General features: G+C 40.3%; 1 protein-coding gene across 1 annotated transcript; it reads right to left on the reverse strand.

Annotated features, from left to right (window-relative positions):
- Positions 1-4426: 4426 nt before the first annotated feature.
- LOC306744168 (lysine-specific demethylase 4A-like) lies at positions 4427-19234 on the reverse strand (the record flags this gene model as incomplete). The annotated part of the gene is made up of 22 exons (XM_079226754.1): positions 4427-5777; positions 5904-5996; positions 6459-6578; positions 6738-6908; positions 7189-7380; positions 8526-8634; positions 10296-10351; positions 12873-12952; positions 13187-13400; positions 13636-13811; positions 14027-14156; positions 14337-14444; positions 14865-15523; positions 15631-15797; positions 16765-16970; positions 17159-17296; positions 17399-17502; positions 17586-17635; positions 18202-18395; positions 18557-18671; positions 18827-19002; positions 19094-19234. 22 exons carry the CDS (start codon positions 19232-19234, stop codon positions 5640-5642), a joined length of 3537 nt encoding a protein of 1178 aa, XP_079082880.1. The 3' UTR covers positions 4427-5639.
- Positions 19235-20810: the final 1576 nt, after the last annotated feature.

Genomic DNA, 20810 nt, shown 5'->3' on the forward strand with positions numbered 1-20810 from the left:
GCTTTAAGCTTCAGCTTTTTGCATTCCAACGCATTTTCAGCAGGAAATGCAATTTCTAGTTCTTTTTACTTTCCATCTGAATTATTTAACTAACAGTATTATTTATGGGTGTGGTCGGTTATATTTTATGGCTTTTGATGCCTAGAAGGTGAGAAAATTATATATTGATAAAACTGAAGACCCCACAATATTATTGACTGACAATCAATAGACCAACCGACATTGCTATCAATGGAGCAATTTCACTTGTCAACCAACAAGCGTTTGAAACCAAAGCAGGGGAATGACTGATCTGAAGCGTCACAGAGGATTTGTGTTCTCATCATATGTGATTTGGAGGAAGAAACAGTGAGGGCAAAAGCACGGCATGGACGTGAAGATGGCAGGATGTTGGCAGTTGACACACTTACGAATGAAAAAGGAACCTCACTGAGGAAATGTGAAATGTGTGGAGTTGTTTGCTCTAACCTCGTGCAGCAGGGCCTTTCAAGAACAAGGTGCAGAAGCATCTTTAGAGACAGGCTGTTGTCAGTAATGAGCCAAATATTTATAACACGGATACAAACTCTCAGTGCCACCGTGGACTAATGACTGATGCCAATCAACAGATAAAAGCTCCACGCATCATTTGTCTTATCTCATTCACGGACCAAAGAACACAAGGCAGTTTCACATGCAATTAATATTATCAGCTAATTGTAATTATTGCCTCCATATTACGCTTGAGGAAGATTCCTTGTGTTGACACCTTAGCAAAAACGCATTAGGTTTGTCGCATCTTTGCACCATTCCGGCTTTTTAATTAATAAACTGAGTTGGTGGCAACACTTTATTTTAACCTCTCTATTTAACTTTGATTTAAATGAATTAATCCAGAAAACCGACAATGATTGATTTACAACATATGGAACAGTTATAATCATGAAGACACATTTTTAAAGCTCAACATGCATTTTTTTTGGAAATAGTTATGAACCAATTGATATGAATGAAACACTAAGTATGATGGCCATCATACAGTGTTATCAACTATTCATTAACTGTTCATGCACTAGCGGTGTATGTGGCACAAAGACACTACTATATTTACTGCTGTTTTAAGGAAACAAGCTCTGTATATTGATTAATGCCAGTGTCTGAAAATCAGACACCAATAGCACAAAGCAACCTGAGCCCTGTTACTGGACTACCATGTGACTGGTCTAAGGCAGACAGTCATTGCAGACAATAACACCCTACTAACAGAGGGATTTGAGGGAGCCACAGCTGCCGGGTCACAGAGCGCTTGTGTGAGAGTTTAAATATGGAGGCGTGCAGAGAGAGAGCACTGGTGTAAAAACAATAAGCTAGCCGTTTGCTTGCATGTTGTTAATGCCACAGTGACATGATATAACTTTTTAAGTTGAAATGGTGAACATGTTTACAGACAGTTCGGTGAAAGGTGAAGACAATGCAGGAGTGCCTTAAACCTGCATTCTCTCTACTGGCCATCAGAGGGCGACTCATCTGGTTGCAAAAATAAGTTTGGTTGTGTGGAAGTCACTTCCGTTCATGATTGCAAAAAAACAAGATGGCGACGACCATAATCCGAGATGGCAATTATCAAAATGTCTACAAGCGCAGTCCACAATCAAGGGTAACGTTACGGCGACGACGTCCACTTCTTATATATGGTCTACGTTTTTTACACATCAAGCAGATACAATACAAATATTCGTTTAGAGTTGTGTTTCAGACCACCTGATGAATGCCCTCTACTTTTAGCTCGGTTTTGGTCTCAAATAAACTCAAATATCTGCCTCTTGAGCAGTAGGTGTTCCATTGGATCATTATCTAGTTGCTAACTTTGTCTGCAGTTGATGCTGAGCAGATGACAGCATACAGAAGGTTTTGCCTGTGCAAACATTGATGACGGCTGTGAGAGTGAACCAAAACAGCACAGAGGTTAAAAAGAAACATGAGCTGAAAGACGCTAAAATGCTCTGCAGGGCCGAAGAGAACTGCAAATCTCTGTAGGTTTTTCACGACATGGGCTACCTACAAATGTGTCATTCAACTATTGTTATTGACAGAAAATCAAGGACCAAACAGTGCAAAAGGCCTGAGACAGATGACGAAGAATCCGAAAGCAAGAAAGAGAGAGCAAATATGTGAGGTAAATATACAAAGTCGTGGTAAACACATAGTATTCTGGGCATTTCAGCCAACAACAATAACAAAGTACAGCTGAGGCTGATGGGGTAAAAGTATTTAGTAATAAGGACAAAATCAAAGTTTGACCTGATGGCACTATTTGATATATTAGGTTCACCCTGACAATTAATCCGAAATTATTAATTAACTATAATTGTCTATATCGAATTGTATGGCAATCCATCCAGTGGTTGCTAAAGATATTTCAATCTGACACACAAAAAAAGATGGTTGCAGTAGAGGAAAAGTCAGGGGTCACCAAAAATTGTATGGTAATCCATCCAATAGCAGCCGACTGACAACTGACATTGATATCAAAGGAGCAATTTCACTTGTCAACCAACAAGCGTTTGAAACCAAAGCAGGGGAATTACTGATCTGAAGCGTCAGAGGATTTTTTTACTCGTCATAAGTGATTTGGAGGAAGTAACCGTGAGGGCAAAAGCACGGCATGGAAGTGAAGATGGCAGGATGTTGGTTCTCATTTCTCACTATACCAGCCCACTAGTGAATGACCACATCCAATTGACACACGTCTATCAAACCTTAAGCAGAATGTACGTCATAGGAAACTAAAATGGCACTCTTGGGGCATTTCTTTAAATTGAAAACTCAGTCGGTCCAAAAAATTCCCCAGAGGCATTATATTGAAATGTCTGAAAGTTCAGGATGGCAACTGGAATCCTCAACATATTTTTAAAAGAACTATTTACTCCCTCAGGGCACACTAATCCTTAATGACCCCAGCTGACAAGCCTGTGCCCACGGGAACTCATTCCGTGAGTTTGACTTGCTCCTGTAAGGAGAGAAAACCTTTCCTCTGTCACTGTGAAGAGCACGGCATGTCTATACATGCCGTGCTCTTCACAGTGACAGAGGAAAGGTTTTCTCTAAAACATCTAAATGGTTTTCTCATTTAGATGTGTCAGCAGATCTAGTCAAAGGACGGACACCGAGTATATCACAAATGTTCACCTTTCAATTTTAAAAAACACGTGTGCATGTCTATATATACACACAAAAGTAACCCGTATTTAGCATTTCTAAGCAGTTTATAAACACTTAATAACCAGTTTATAACACCCTATGATATAGTTGTAATTATCATCATTCATGCATTTGTCAACAAACTATAACTGAAGCATCTGTCACAGATAATAAATAGAAATCAAGCATAAATAAGGAACTGACTTACTTCTCTGGGCTGACCCTGACTGGAGGCTGAAGTAGGGATTCAGAGGAAATATAATACTTGAGGTTGAGCTGTTTCCCTTGTAAAAGTTAAACTATGAAATGCACCTCAGCAGTCTGTTGAGGTGTAATCCTCTCTGCGATTGCCCCCCTTTTCCTATCAAAACTAGTACGTTCAACAGTGATCAAGACATGTTAAATCATGAGAAAGGAACAAGACAGGAGATCCCCAGGAGATCCCATCTGTAAGGAACTGAAATGAAATGATGTTGACGGTCAGCCTTGATCTTGTCTGTGCCTTTCATTACAGATGTGATCCAACACAAACTCGAGAGTTATGACTATTTTCATTTTCTGTGTGGTCGAACTGATAAGGACTTGAAATTCTCAAATTACACTTCCGGGGTGATTTTTTGTTGCTGAAGTTAGTTTGCTTAACTGTAAAATCCCATTATGAGCAACCACTCAAGTATTAGTGTGCACAGAAGTTAAAGGTCAAATGCCAGAAAACTACCATGTTTTTGTAAGACTCCACTAGAGCTAATAAATCTGAATTGTCCAACAACCTGAAGTTCATAGAGGTTTAAAGGGTGCGGCGATACAGAGAGCCATCCATCTAGTCAAATTCCAGCAGTGGTCTCCAGCTCACAAGACTCATGCTGCTTTGGCACAGCTGAAGCCCTCTGGCTGAGACACCCTACACCACTCATTTTAAAACATGAGAAAGGAGGGGGGGGGGGGGGGGAGGGAGAAATGCAGGTGACGGCCTGGTGCACAACTGCACTGGTTCCAAAAGAAATACTGCCTGAATCTCAGCTCATTTGTGTGCTACATGTAGAAAGTAAATTGTAAGTTATTTTTCTTAATCCAAACAGTTGATGACAAAGAGAGTACAGATTTGATGCTGCATTGGACATGAATCCAAATAAGACAGTTTGAAGTGAGTATAGCTAAAACGTGTCTTCCTGAGAACACTGCAGCTTTTCTCTACTCAAAATGGCAGATACAAAAGAACTCAGAAAACTTCTTATAATAATTAATTTAACGCCTTTTCATTTATTTGTGATCAAACTAGAACCTGGTTACAATGTTCACCTCTAGAGCAAACTTTTATCAAAACATAGTGGAGGCCATGTGTCGACAAAATGGTCTCCTCAAGCAAGAGGTAAAAATAAATGCTTTTTGTTTCGAAAGGGATTTAAAACAGATTAGCATCCACACTCTTCAATCCCAATACAGGAAACGCAAGTCTCAAAATGTAATCAGGATGTCTGAAAACCTATCAATATAATAAATATAAATACATCTTAGGTTTTCTACAGATTGTGAAAAGGACATGACAAAAATAGCTTTGTTCTTCTCGCATAAATAAAGTGTGACGATGCTTAATTACAATAAACCTTAAACTTTACAAAAATCAAAGTATGTTCGGCCCTTTGAAATGTAAGGCGTGGGCCTTTGAAAGATGTTGAGTTTTCTTCTGTCTTCACAGTAGATGCACGTTGACACACCAATGAGAAGCAATACTGATCACTTTATGCATCACATTATGTGATCCGTAAGAACAACCTAAAGATGTGTCAAAAGGTGACCTTGAGATAATATTTAATTTCTTTGGGGTAACAAGTGAACATAGTTCTACCTGAATCAAATTGTTTTGCGTCGTAGTCAACAGCTTGGCTCATAGTTTACAGTTCTGCCTTTGTTCAATTTCATGAGTGAAAAGATTTACCCCAAATGATGTTTCCTTTAAAACTTCATCGCCAAGCATATGATAAATCATTATACAAATAACATAAGTCAGTAAGTCAAGAGTCATTTATAGAAGAAATGTCACAAAATTAGATCAACTGGCCGTTGTATAATGTGTAAAGTTTCCTTTACAGTTGGTAAACGTGGTTGTAGCAAAACAAATATATCTTTCCCAAATTAGATAGTCGAACCTTTTCCATATGTAGTAATACATGATGGCTTCTACCTGAGAAAAGAAAAAAAACTAAATGAAAGGGAGGAAGAAAACAATCCACTGTGATGGGGGAAATAACTAAACAAAGAATATGATTTAATGCACACTAAAGTCATTTCAAGTCCCAGCCGTAGTTTATAAATATGTAGCCTGACAGGCAGTGGAAGAGGAACATTCCTATCAGCAGTAGCCAGAAACAGAGAAGCCAGACGAAGAAACAAAGATCTGGAGCTGTATCTCTCTGCGGTGAGTTGAGGCGGAAAGCAGGAGAGAGAAATTAAAACGGATGTCACTCCATGATGGCACGGTAGATGACGGGCTCGACGAAGTCCTCTTTGTATCGAGAGTTGATGACCCGTTGCCTTTTGGAGTTCTCTTTGACGTCACTCTGTGAGAAGAGCTCGTAACGCATGTCTGACGCCACCGACTGAGGACCAAGCATCAGAGATGGGAATTAGTGCTTGTAGAGCTCAAACATAGAACACGTTTATAAGCCAAACATGTACACTTCATAACACACTGGTTTCACATTAAATGGGGGATTGTACTTTACCAATCGCGACTTGACTCGTTTGGGAAGATTCTCATCTAGAGTGTAGATTTCTTCTCGCTTGACAGTGATTTGTGATCCATCCTCAAACTCCACCTGAATGTACACACAGTCAGTGAAAGCACTAGTATCCATATAATGTGCATGAAAAGTCCTTTCACCACCGTGTATTTTTATGAATGCCGCTTTAAATAGTTTCTTTATTACATTTTACTCACATGCTGGAATAAATTTACAATTTTATACAACTGTTTAACTGGGTAGTCATTTCTGGGGTCATTTCTCTAATAGACCACCAGACATAATTAGAAGTAAAACTGCATAATTAGGCAAACCAAATAAAAGCAGGTTCCTTTCACATATCACATATTGATGAGCATACTCATAATTGTTAATGAGTCCCAATATTTTTACTTTTCACCACACAAGACCACCCACACTTTAAGGTTGAGGAACGAAACTCTCTGATGAGGTCTGAACAAACCGAGTAAGCTTGTTGGATACAGTCTATGCAAGTCAGTGTCAGTGTGACAGAAAGAGAGACTTAAAAAGGATTACCATGTACATGGGGATGGAGTGCGACGCCATAAATTTGGCTCCATATATCAACCCATCTGTCCATCGCACCTGAACAGGATCACCTTCAGCGGGTGGACCGAGCCGGGCGCAGTCACGGTTCTGAAAAGAGAGTGAAAGGTGAACTCAGGATTTGCATTAGTTTAAAAACAGGGAACTTAAATTATATCAGTTTATAAAAGTTGTTAAAGTCTCACTAAGTGTCGTCCCCTAACATCTTTACACTTGACAGAGTAAATGAATGGAAGCAACTTTATTAACCTCGATGTCCTCCGGGAAGAGGTTGTCGCTGAAGGAGCCGTCGTCGAACACAACCTCGTAGAAGGTGGCGGTAGTCAGCTCCTTCACCTCGCTGTGGTAGTAACGGCAGTTTCTGTATTTACAGATCACCCTCTGCCCAACTGACAGCTCACGCATGGAAGCCTTGTTGCGCTGGGGGACAGAAACGGAGCGTTAATCTTAAACGCGTATCACTCCACTGTGCTAACAGCCACATGAGCGATAAGTGGTAGTAGTCCAAAATAAACAGCAGTGAGTGTGTATCATGTTGATTGTCTTTGTTTTTTCTTATAATAAATGCTCCACCTAACCTTCTTTCCCTCAAACCCTCCAGAATATAAACTCAGTTTTGCAAGATAGAGTATGTATAAAAGATGTAACCTATATGATCTAATTCATTACTAGTGGCCTGGCCGTGCTCCGCCTGGGTTACCTCTGGTATGCTCGGCGCTTTGTGTCTGTGGCAGGTGATGAATACTATAAACGGCCAGTCATCTGGGTGCATGATCATTCCAGCTGCCTGAGCGCAGGTGGGGTGAAACGCCGTTGAGCAGCGCCCGTGGGAGCACTGGACACAGCAGCCATTCACCTCCCTCTTCATCCGTTTCCTGCAGTATGCACACTTCTACCAGAGGGACAAAGACAAGAGTGGATGTAGTATAGCGGTCAAGGGGAAAAGTTACAGGTGGCAGGTTAAAGCAAAGGAAGTACAGGGGAAGGAAAGGAGGAGATAGGAACAAGCCAAGTGGGGAGGTTGAGAGGAAGAAAGATTTTAAAAAAGTTATCAAAGAGAGTGCAAGGCAGGGAGACCTAGACATGAACTGGAACACAGATATGTGAAGAAGGATATTGCACAACTTCCTTTTGATAAGTTAACAGGGTTCTGACATCATCAAGTACTTATTTAGAAGTAAATCCATGGAGATCAAGACCTATAACAAAGGAGACAAGGCCAACCATTGTGAAGGAAATCCCGCTTTATTTCCAGACTGACCATGACTAATGAACCAGAATACACTGTCTACCGGCGACATTATTTTCAAGTAAAAAAACATGCGTATTATGTCGTTAACAAAAAATAATTTATAATAAAACAAATAAAAAAAAAAAGATGTGGTCAGCTCCATTACGCACTTGAAACGGTATCCATTATTTGGAAACATGCAGGGGCCAGATTGAGAAGTGAAAGTGGTTAAGAACAGCCAACAGGCGCCACAGCAGTTTCACTATGGTGAAATGCGTGTCCTCAGTGAGAACCACAAACAGATGCCATCAGAGTACAACTCCGTTTACTAAGATTCCAATCTGTGTGTGGCTCAAAACTACTTGGCAGTGGAAAAGTAGACCCGACTCATATTGCCATAAATAAGTAGATCGGCATTGTAAGAGACATTTTGTGGTGTGAAATTTATGTTTATGTTACCTCCCACAACTGGATGGCATAAGGCCGACTTCAACGGAGTTACAACTGACAACTGGACATTGTCATTAATGAAACGCGTCAGGAACAATCATTAAGCGAGCAGCCAAGTAGTGCCTTAGGGTTGAATAGGCAACGGGGGCACTACAGTGATAATAGGGAGATAGAAAAGATTTCCTGCAACCACACTAACTGCATTTATGGTACGTCAATAAATATTCGTATTAAAGTACTTCTGGCACATCCGATCAACAAGTATTACCTTTATGCCTACAAAACTCGTCTTATTTAAAATCACGGCAGTTAGACCAAATCCTACAGCAGACGACTGTAACCGTGGGGAGTCTTACCAGTTTGAACCGAGGCAGTGGGATTGTGGAGAGGTCAACAGGGCCTCGCTCAGTGATGTTTACAAAGCGAGCTTCCAGCACAGTGATGGCACACAGCACATGAACCCACCTGAGTGAAAGGCAAACATTGGGGAGATTTAGGACAAACAATTCAATGTCCAGGAAGCAATGTTTCTAGAAATGTTACAGCACGTATTAAATAATGTAGTTACACAATGAAACAAGTAAACATGATGTGTAGATGATCAACTTGTAGTCCCAACGACATGTTAATGTCTACATATGATATGTAAGAAAACAACTTCTATTACAACAACTTGTACAACTAATTCTTAGGGCTGCTGATGTAAACCAAAGAAAATGTCAGTCTACTGAAATTCTACATAATCTTAAACCATTTGAAAGATCCCTCACATTCTCTCTAGATTAACTGATTCAGCCACAGTCCACTATGTACACTCCTCCTGGAACCCTAAATTAATTACAATAAACATAAAACGCTATTTGGAGCATATCAAATTATGCTTAACCTAACTATTGTATAGTTAAGTGATAACAACAGACTCAAAGCCAACCAGCTTGCACGTGCCCATATACATATGATTATAGATGTGAGCCGTCGAAGCAGCTATATTATAATTCAAGCAAAAACTATGAAGTTATTTAGAAATCAAACATATTGATATGTCATTTCTGATACATACACACACAAAGCCTGTTATGTAGTGATGCGCTGGTCAGGTTTTTTTTTTTCTCAATACCCGCCAAACTCGCAATAACATGTGCTAATCAAACGATGTTGAGCCAACCAATAAAGAATATCCTGATATAAAACTATAGTTATCTGAAGAAACAAGGTTTAAACTCGAACATGAAATAAAATATATTGCATTGGAAATAGTAGTTTGACAAATTAGTGTGTATATATGTACATACATACATACATACATACATACATACATACGCTTTCAACAGGCAGCAACCTCCAGGTCTGAAAAGTATGTGCCTTAAACTTGCATTCTTTCTAATGGCCAGACTCTAGTTGTAAAAAGAAGTCTGATTGTAGAAGTCTATGAGAACATTACCCTACTTCTCACTTGATTTATTACCCCAGTAAATATTGTACACACAAGCTTACAGTCTCAAGTCATGTCACACACACACACACACACACACACACACACGCTGTGTATGTATGCTTGTGTATGTTATGTGTATGCTATGTATGTTTGCATTTAAAAAGTGCATTTAGTTTGAGGGGCTTGATCCACCAGATGGATTTCAGCAGTAACAGACTGAATATACAGGCAGACTTAATGCAGTCAAAGGAGAGTTAATGGACGGCATCAGCAGCGACCTGTTGAGTACCAAACCAGCCAGACTGTCTGGCCGGTTTGGTAAACACCATAAATCCTTCCCGATTACATTTCCTTATTTCAATTTACTGTGACCATGAAGATGTTCTTATTAAAAAAAGAACAGGAACTCTCCTCAGAAAAAGTAAGTTATTTGGTTTCCACATAAGACTGATGCCTCACTGTCCAGTAAATCCTATTTCAAAAGGAAAATTGTGACATTACAAATTGAAATAAGCATTCTTAAACCCATGTTTTCTATCCCATGGTTTTAGATTAGGTACCCGCTCAGATAACCATGACTACTATACATGTATGACATAACTTAAAAGTTGGGTAGCTTTTGTAATAGAGCTTCCGGTTTACAAATGCATGCGCTTTAGTGGCAGCACTATGCTCTGCAAGTATTACTTACTTGTCATTGTTGGCCCTCTGCAGCGCACCGCCTCTCAAGGAACACAGACAGCAGTCCTGGAGGAATACAAACACAAAACGATGTACTATTAAAAATACTAACTCTGGTAGCTGACTCCTTTATCTTCGTCACACCTAAATCCTGATGTCTGGATATATGATGTTCTACTCTATATATTTCTTAAAGCTGAAACTGGAGATAACCCAGTCTACTCTACCAGATCACATGGACACAGTATTTCCCCTACAGTTATAATGGGGGGCGGGGCGCCCCCGAGGAAACCCCCCGCCTCCCTGTAATTTTCTCGATAGCGCCAGATCACAAGTCGACATTTAAGTTTCTCTTTCCTATAGAACAGGTCTGCACCTTGTTCTGTTATTAAACAAACTAAACGGCCGTATTTTATTTATATTATCCACACGACAGCTCGTCATTTCGGTCTCTACGTGGTGGCGTTAACACTTCTCCTCTGCTCTGCATCGCGCACGGCAGAGTTCCGCACAGACGCACGCACACACGAAAAATATGTCGGCGTGAAAAGCAGACCGCTATATCTGCTTTTTAAACGCTCCCAGGGTGAAGATAGCAACAGCAGCTCTCATGTGAGGAGCAGCGGAGTTGCTCCTCACACCGGAGCAGCTCTCTGAACCCGGAGCAGCTCTCCTGCTCTCCTGCCTTGCCTTGCTTCAGGTGAAACGAGCCAAAGTGCTCGTGTCTTCTACCCAACAATGAGCTGCTGGCTTCACATATTACAAAAGTACACGGGCAAAAAACTAAGTCATTAATAAATACATGGAGAAATGCCTTTACTTTCGGGTAAATGTTTACGTTACGCCGTTAACAGGTTACCCTTGCGCATGTGCCACTCGCCGACTTTTGGCTCTTTGCCAGAAGTCTCCGTGAGGTCCTTTCTGCTGCTGCGCGTCTCAAAACAGAAAACAGATCTCAGATCAATGTTGAGCATGAATTGTATCAAATCTACAACCCTGTTTATAAAAGATGTGTAGAGGCTCACTGCAGCCACTAATACAACTTGATGGCTGACACATATCTGCACTCATTCTGTTTTGTTTGGCAAAAAAAAAATAGCTGTTTGTTTTCCACAATTAGCTATTTAGTAGTAACTAAATATTAGTTATTTTTTGCACAGATATAACTTTATTTTCATTGTTCTAAGTGATTGCAATTTAAAAATAAAAAAAATTGTCTGATGGAGCAATCTGATTTACTTGAAAGTGATCGCAATTTTCTTTATTCTGTTATATATAAAAGCACAGATGGAGTCACAAAATGAAGTTATTTACAGAAAAAGTTTGAGAACCACTACTTAAAGTGTTTGTGTCGGTGTCGTCCCCCCCACCCCCCGAAGCTGTAAACCTAGACACAAACCCTGACACTTTCTTGAAACCCTCAAAGTGCTGCCGTTAACAGACAACTTCCATATGTTGTTTTTATATATAAATTCTGTTCAAACTTTCCAGCCACAACACTTCTAGTCTGAGACACCTTTCGCCACAGACATTACTCAAACCACTATCCTAAAATATACAAAATATCACAGGAAACCATTAAAAGAAATCAATTGGCTCAGTACGGTAATCAGGGGTAGTTCTTAGCAAAGTTAATAATGCAATGAATGGCTTGAAATTCACAGCATTGTGTCCTTAATAGTTAAATAAATTACTAGAATTCTCATTATACAAGGAATGTCTTACATTCTACTAAAAACGGAAACAGTGTGAAGTCCATCGAGTGGGCACAATTAAATGTAAAGTGAAGCATTGCCCACTGCTGGTCAAAGATGTTTGTGCCAAAGCAGGACCACATTCCTCACATTTCACAACAGTCTATTGTTCTGAACAGGCAGGAACGCTGAAAGCAACGGAAATTCAATCCAAACAACCGTCTCAGAACACAGGAAGCAGTAGCAGAGACAACTTTATAAGTGTCATAAAAGCTGCTGTGGTTGTTCATTGTGTTAAACTATGAATATACATATTGGTTTGTGTCGTACTTTTAGGTCAAATAAGGACTGACTTTAAGAGACTGAATAAGCCTCACAATATTGTGCAGGTACATTTTTGTTTGATGTAAACAAGCAACTTATAACTTCAGTCAAAGATGCCTTCATGATACTCACAATGGGTTCAGCTGCAATTCACTTCAATTACAAATAATATATACTCTAAATGTTGCACCATGTGGTTTTAACCCTAAACTGTTCCTAGACCAACGGTTATCACAACTTTAAATCAGAAAAACAAACACCAGCAGACATTACACGTGTAAGACCAGGGCATTTAATTTCATCTTTAACAAAAATTAAATTATTTTTACCACGTAAATAAAACATTGGTGCACAAGTCACATATCTCAAGGCTTTTCCAATCAATTTTCCCACTGCGCGTACTGATCATGATCAGGGGCGAATGTTATATAATAGGAGGCGACCTGGTGCAGGTAAACAGCAACTCTTCGCTGTATTTTTGGAGTTTGCCTATAAACTGTTTAATGAGCAATTAATATAATTAAAATAGAAATAATGATCATCTGCAAAAGGTAACCAAATTAACTGACCTCTGTGGTGGCATTCGCCTCACAACGGGCGCACAGCCATTCGTCTAGTTCTGCTTTGTCCCCAGACACACCATAGCAGCCTGAAGAAGAAAATAACATGTCACACGCTCACATAATTCATCCCACAGCATGGTCATTAGTCATATTTGGCTGGTTATTTAAGATAATTAGGGGGGGGTCTTAAGTGATGGCTGTTTTTTATTGTGTATAACACAAGTTGTAAGCTGAAGAATAACACAATATCTGAATGTTTTGTATGCAAAAAAGCATATTTTAATAGAGACCTGCCTGTTCATCACAGAAAAGGGGCTTACTTGCATGTACGCGAACGCAACACTGAGCACAGCTGACCAGCCGGCTGGTCCCGTCCTCTGCTACATGAGGGTTAGACAGCTGTCCCTCCCCGTTATCACTCGTCTTGCTAGATTGGGTGTTGAAACACATTTCAGAAATCAGCGGCTTGGACCACTGGCGGCCTCCTGGACGGTTCACCATCATCACGCTGGAACTCCCACTATTGGAGTCAGACTGGATGGGAGGAAAAACATGTCCAGAGGATTGTTAAACGATAATCTGATGGATCCAATCCTCACTGAAACCCTATTGTCAAGTGTCAATCAATGCACAACTTTGCAATTCAAACATGACATATGTTATTTATGAACACCTGGTAACTATGATCGTCCATTCAATATAGATGCAAAAATGATGGCAGTGAGAACATTAACTAAAAAGTAACTAAAAATATGCTTATAGCAGTCACCTGATGGTAGGTGTAGAAGACCAGGCAGATGGAGCAGTAGGGGGCCTGCTGGCCCATGCTCTTGTTGTACTTCCACTCTGCCTGAGGGTTATATGGGCGACACTGCCACAACTGAGTTAACGGCTTTGCCCACTCCTCTTTCTCCACTTGCTCAAACTCCTCGTTTATGTACTCTTCTACAGATGATGGGATGAAGAACAGAAACACAAGTGTGAATGAAAGAGGATTAAGCTTAAGAATTAAAGCCATGATTTACAGGAAACAAAAATTGAATAAAATGGGTAGAAATTATAATTAGAACAGGGCATTATACTATTACTGTAATTATGATGTTTAGTAAATAGGGTCCACACAACATACTACTACACTCTGCAGATGAACACCTGCGTACCATTGTCACTGTGCACCTCCCTGATGAGAGGGTGATGACGGGGCAGCTTGCAGAGCTGGGCCTGCAGCTGTTGCTTCTTCACAACTGACTTGCAGTATGACTGCTCTTCTGACACCTGCTGGAGCAAGAAGTGTATAGCAAGACGAAACTTAAAAACAGGGATGATACTGTACCTGTAGCAATAAACATATCCGTTTGATTGAAATCAATTGTAAGACATATTGGGGGGGGGTTGTATGCATACATTTCCAGATAAACATTGGGTTCATCGATCCCTTTGAGAATTTGGTCACAGTGAGTAACTACTTACGTGATGATACTGTGTGATCACCTTCACCACATCACAGATTGGTTTCTGGACAGGAATGGTGTCTTTCAGGATGATAATGCCACTATCCACAATGGGGGATTGGTTACTCTGTAGTTTGAACATTAAAAAGCCACCAACGTCATTTTCATTAGTACCAAGATGCACAATAGTATTATGAGGCAAAGACACACGTTTAAGAGCACTAAATGACTACAGACTGTTTGGGATGATTTAGTGTGAGGTTGACAGAAAAGACAATGCATGTTAGGGTACAGAGACCATAACCTGTGGTCAAACAAGCATGTGGCACAGTGGACATGGAGGCAACAATGACTAACATTTTAAAATTACAGTTCACTTATTGTATCTTTGCAAGTGCCGTGTTCAGTCAAGAAATGTTCTATTTAAAAAAAACAAAAAACAGACCTTTCTCTTGCTGTTCTTGGAGGCCTGCATCACCGTTTTGCTCATCTCTGTGAGCTGGATTTTTGAATTTGTTTTCTGTGTAGAATTGCAGGTGAGCTCAACTTTCGGCTTCTTCACTTCAGGCGCCCTCACTTCAGGCGCCCTCACTTCAGGCGCCCTCACTTCAGGCGCCCTCACTTCAGGCGCCCTCACTTCAGGCGTCTTCACTTCAGGCGTCTTCACTTCAGTTTGAACCTCAGCAGGCATCGATATTTCAGGTTTGTCCTCCTTTTGGCCCTCCTCGACAAGAATATCTACTTCTGATTGATTCAGTGATGCGTTGGTAAGAATAATTTTTGATTCTGGCTGTGGCGAGGACTGAACCTGCATGTGTGATAATGTAAAGGTTTTGTGCTGGAGATGACGTGGTTGATGCTCTCTAGCATAGCTGTGCACATGCAGCTGTGTGTGAGGCTGCAGCTGCTGCTTTTCTATAGTGTAGCTCTGCACCTGAAGAGTGTCTTTTGAACTCAGAGTTTTGTGGAAGAGCAGGCTGGCTACCCCCATTTTGCGAGCAGGCTGAGCGGTGGCTTCTGTCCACAAAGGTGCTGCTGAAACTGATAAATGTCCGTTTCTAGGCTGGGACTGAGATGAGATCGCAGGTGCGCGAGTCTTGGTATAATGTGGAGGGCGGCTTACATCACTGTTACTTAGGGTAAGGCTCCTGTGAAATGGATCCAATAAAGTGAGCTTGGATGGTGTGACAATCAACTTTGGTGGGCCTGTAAATTGAATTAGAGATATCCGTTTAGGAAGTGATGGTGAACAATGCACTTTCATTACACTCAGCTGCCCTACAGGAAAAAGGGTAGTGCACAAGTGATAATACCTTTATTTCTCTTGCCATCTTGTGACGTAGTCCGTGGAGGTATAAGGCTTAGCCTGGGACGCTTCCCATACTGCTCCACATCTTCCTCATCTTCATCCTTCGGAACCACTTCCTCAGGCACCTCCAGACAGACTCTGTGTCTCTTTGTCTCTATCCTCTGTGTCGTGCTGAGGACCAAACAGAGGAACACAGCAGCAGAAAAAAAATCAAATATTGTTTTGTTCCCTGCAGTTTATATAGTGATGTGAAATGAAACCTTGTCAAATAACTCTTACAACAAAAATGGTATTACTGGAATTCAATACAATGCAAAAACTACAGGTTTAAAAAAACGCCAATAGTGATGAATCGTTTGAGTGCCCCTTGGCAAGGCACTTCAACTGCTTTAGTAAAACTTTTTGGTGGCCAACAGAGAAGTGCAGAGCGCTCTTCAGGTGCAATGGTGTCTCAAGGTTAGAATCTGAATTGATTCCCGGGTCAATTAACTCTGCAGTAGTCACAGGTATTTATCAGCTCCAGTTTGGCCGGAGAAAAATAAAAAAAACAACGGTAAAATGGCATCCTCATCTACTGAAAAGGGAAAGGACTGTATGAGCTATTTTTACAAGGGTTTTCCTGTGATGAAAGAAACAAAACGTCCACAAGCTAATTTTGGCAGGAAAAGGCTAAAGCTGTATACGAGTGTGGAGCAGGGCAGTCCAAGAAAAGGGCATTAGCATGTCCCAGTGATTCTCGCTGATTATTAATAAATTAAAGCTGTGATTTGTTTTGTCAACAGTATTAGTACTGATTTTCTCTGCTGTAAGGTGTTATTTAAGCTAATATTAACTGGAATTAAACCATTTTGTATTGTATATTCTAGAGCAAGTACTGTCTAACAGGGTTTACAGCTCTTTTTATAGAATAACTAACTTTTTTGTCCATCATTTTACAAAACTCAGACAGACAAGATCATAGGGATGATTGGTCTACAGTCACTTTACATGGCAGAAGTGAGTGTTCCCAACAGAGAGCACAAAATAACCAGGACTAATAAATCACAGATGTACTTAAACATTAAACTGTATAAACTACTCAAACGAAATACATGTAGACAAGAGCAGTTATGATTGATTGATGTAGTAAATTACCCACCTCTTTCGCTCTGCATCATCTCCACAGTTACTGGTACTGATGTCATTAAAGGACTCCCTCAGAAACTCCTTCGCCTCTGGGGTGGGCCGTGTGTGGTCAATGGGTGACACATCTCGCCCTGCCAGCCACTGTTCATAGCGATCTGGCTGGAATTTCTTCACAAATACATCCATAGAAATCTTCACCATGTCTCTTCGGCATGAGCACTAAAAGGAAGAAAGGCAACAACAACAAAAGACAGTGATTCAAATGGAGATAATGTTGCATGTAATCTATAAACATATAGTTGATAATAGTGTATGAATGTATAGCTTTACAGTCTTACTAACAAGATAACTTCTCATTCAAATTAGGTTTGGAATGGTTTTCTATGCCGTCATTTGGCAGTCCTCACCAAAACTGCTTGCTTGCCGTACTCAATCCATCTCTCTGTGGCGAAGTTGGTGGATTCTGCACAGTTGAAACCGTGGTTGAAACCAGCATGATAGGCATAAGGGAAAGTTACCATGAACTCACCAGCCTCCTGAGTAATCTTCGGGAGAGGCAGAAAAACGTTTTAGTAACTGCAGTTCAGTGGGTATGAAGAAAAAGCCCGTCTGTGAGAACAAAAATAAATAAATAATCTACCTCATACCTTTTCAAATGGAATGCCATACTTCTTTAGTATAGAGGGAGAGATGAGAGTCATCTTGTGCCTTAAAAAAGCCTCACAATTTTGGGAGCTACCAGGGAAGAACCCTAGAAGGAGAGATCAGACATGTTATAATACATGATGGTAACCAGCCTTATAATCAACAAATAATATTGTGTTTGACTCTTACCTTTAGCCAAACGCTCCAAACGTTTCCCATGCTCTGGAGGAACACAGTACCTGCGCAGATTCAAATTAGTCTTCTTAGTCTCAGTAAACTGATAATATGAATTTATGTACTGTATAGTGTGGTGTCATATTCTCAGATATGCACGGTGGTGTGGTGTCTAGCAGTGATAACTCTAAATAGATGTGAGCATGAATGGTTGTTTATCTATAAATGTCAGCAATAGTCTGATGAGCTGCCTTCGCCCAATGTCAGCTGGGATTGGCTCAACCCTGAACAGGATAAGCGGTTTAAAGATAATAGATGGATGGATTCTGGGATAAAACACCCTGCTGCATAGATGCTGTAATGTCACTAGCATGTGAAATAGCAAGCCTGTCTTTTATATATTGAAGGGCCCTTATTTCTGTAAATGACACCCATTTCCATGTGGAAAAGAAATGTGTATCAGCATTCAGTTCTAACCGCACATATCCCTAACTGTGATTCTTCTGGGTCTAAATCAGAAGTGGTAAATCTATATTACATTGTTTAAGATTAGAACAACAATTGTATAAGAATGTATAACAATCACATGCTGTATTTCTGCATCTGATCAAGAAAATAAATGTGTCCATACCATGATTTGGGCTCTCCAAAGTGCAAGTAGTTGATACTATAGAGGTCCATGTCCTCAGTGTGCCATGCAAAGGTGGTCTTCCACATGCCAAAATACAAGTAGGGTGTATTAACACCCTCAATAGTGATGCCGCTTTCACATTCCACAGTATCCAAAATAGTGTCAAGATGGCGAATGTTCCATTCTTTGACGTCCTGAAGAAGTGGAGCAGACAATACAAAATCAACAGATGAGACTTGAAGCGGTGGTAAACACCACTATGTTCAGTAATGTATCAGGTACACAGACAGCACTTGGCAAACCCATCAAAATTGAGGAATATTCTAGGAACGACATCCAAGAAATGTCAACTCACAGGGCCATATAGTGATCCATTGACATCAGCCCCGTATATGGGAGGGTTAAATGTCACATTCTTCCAGTACTTCCTTTCCAGTTCCTCAAAGTCATCATAATGTGGACTACAGAACCTATACAAAGAAAATAGTAAAGTACCACCAACTACATTAACGAACTTCAAAAAGGTTAAAAATGCAGTTGGTCACTTTCGATTGCAGATGTAACAGATTTTCTGATAACTGATGAAAGAATGACTTAAATGTTTATTTATTCATGAAATTCTCACTTGTCACTGTTGGCAATCTTGCGAAACTCTCTCACAGTCATGGACTTCTTCTGAATGTTGTATTGTGTGAAAAGGCCTGACTGGCCCGTGACCACCTGCTGAATGGGTGCAGGGATCACCAAATCGTCGATATCGTCATAAGAGCTTCTGGGCTTCCATTCCTTTGGAGGGACAATCTTGGAGGAGGAAAGTGGACAGTGAGTTACTGCCAACAAATATGATCCCATTAACACTAGAACGGCTTTTCAAAGCCACATAAGTACTTACTTTAGCCAGGCCTGCTTTGTGTGCTCCTTGGGACTCCACATATGCAATGTAGCGGCTGAAGTTCTTGAATTCCTCAGGAGTGGGGTAGAAAGTCATGATCCCCTTGGAACCATTGTTTTGGGAAATCGCAGCGGACGCCATCCCTAAACTCAAGGGCAGCTCCTGCAAATTGTGAATAAATGTTTGAGATATCTCAATTAAATATATCCTTACTCAGTTATTCCATTATCTACCAGAGACAGGTATCTTTAACTTCGCCCCTAATGTTATAATTAACCTAACCTAACCTAACCCTAATCTTAAATTGCATAATTGAAAACGAACAGCTACAATTCAATGATTAAAACCATATATAATAATAAGTAGCTATAATAATATAGCATTGTATATTTTGGAATTTGTCTTTATTTTTCTGAATTTCCAAAACTCATTTACATTTCAACATACCAAGTGATAACTGCTCAAAAACGGTAAATCATTAAGTGGGCGCATGTTTCTGTAAGTTCTTGACATTCTAAATGACTTCTAAGTTATATTGTTAGATAGATAGTTACTTTATTAATCCTGCAAGGGGAACTTTTGTTTAGCAACAGCAGCATTTATACATACAGGTAAGCAATACAATAGATTAAAAAAAAAATAGAATAATAAAGAAAAATGCACAATGTATACACAAATATAGAATAAGACAAAATGCACAATATATACCAAAAAAATACTATTAAATTAAATGTACTAACAAAACAATAGTGCAAAGCTGTAGCCAAACAAACCAACAGTCAGTTGTCTTATAGCAGGAATGAGCTCCAGTATCTGTCCTAGTGAGAGCGGAGCTGCAGGAGTCTTTTTAAAAAGTGCTCCGCTGTCCATGCAGTAAGTGGTGGAGAGGGTGGTCCGGGTTATCCAATATGGATAATAATGTCTTTAGTGACCTCCTCTCCACCACCTTCGCCAGACTACATGCCATATCTGAATAGTAGATAGATCATCACTTAGCCTGGACGGACAGGGCTGGTAAACTACTACCGTCCCTGATTGGTTAAACTCACGTCTCTTTAATTCGGCCCAGCCAGCAACATTAGCTAATTTGCTAACTTCGTAGAACGGATATACGCGGTTCATATAGCTTAGCATGAGCTAATCTGATAGCATAATGTTTTCACTGGTGTTAAACTCCCATTTAACGTCAATTCTGGCCACGTAACGTAAGTCACACGAGGGCCGACATTAACTTATACCACTGTACTTGGCGTGAACTTGCCATCTCGCTCAGGTGGTGTGTCTAAAAGGGGCGAGTGATAATCATAAAACTAGCGTAGCGTAGTTAGCCCGGTTCACGTTAACGCCATGATTGAATGGGACTACTTCCTGTATTACAGAATACATCACAGCTGCATTACGTCCTTACTCGTTCGTGTGGCCATTAGCAAACGTGAACAGCTCGCGTTAACGTAGGTTAGAAAAACAGAGCTATCTCATTTCTATAAATCCAACACGTATGAGTTGACGTTTACAGACAACAAGTGAAACTACCAGTTTCCAAGTCAGTGATATCTATTCCAGGAAATAGCCTCCTCCCGACCCCTAGCATCGACATTAGCCGTGGAGCAGTTCCGGCTAGTTTAGACATGAGATTAGCACCGTGAGTTAAGCTAGCATTCTGAGGCAGCCGTACAGTAACTCGACATGCAAAAACTTACCGCCTCTTCCCAGTTGA

The sequence above is a fragment of the Taurulus bubalis genome (genome assembly GCF_910589615.1).
Source record: "Taurulus bubalis genome assembly, chromosome: 1".
Lineage (NCBI taxonomy): Eukaryota > Metazoa > Chordata > Actinopteri > Perciformes > Cottidae > Taurulus > Taurulus bubalis.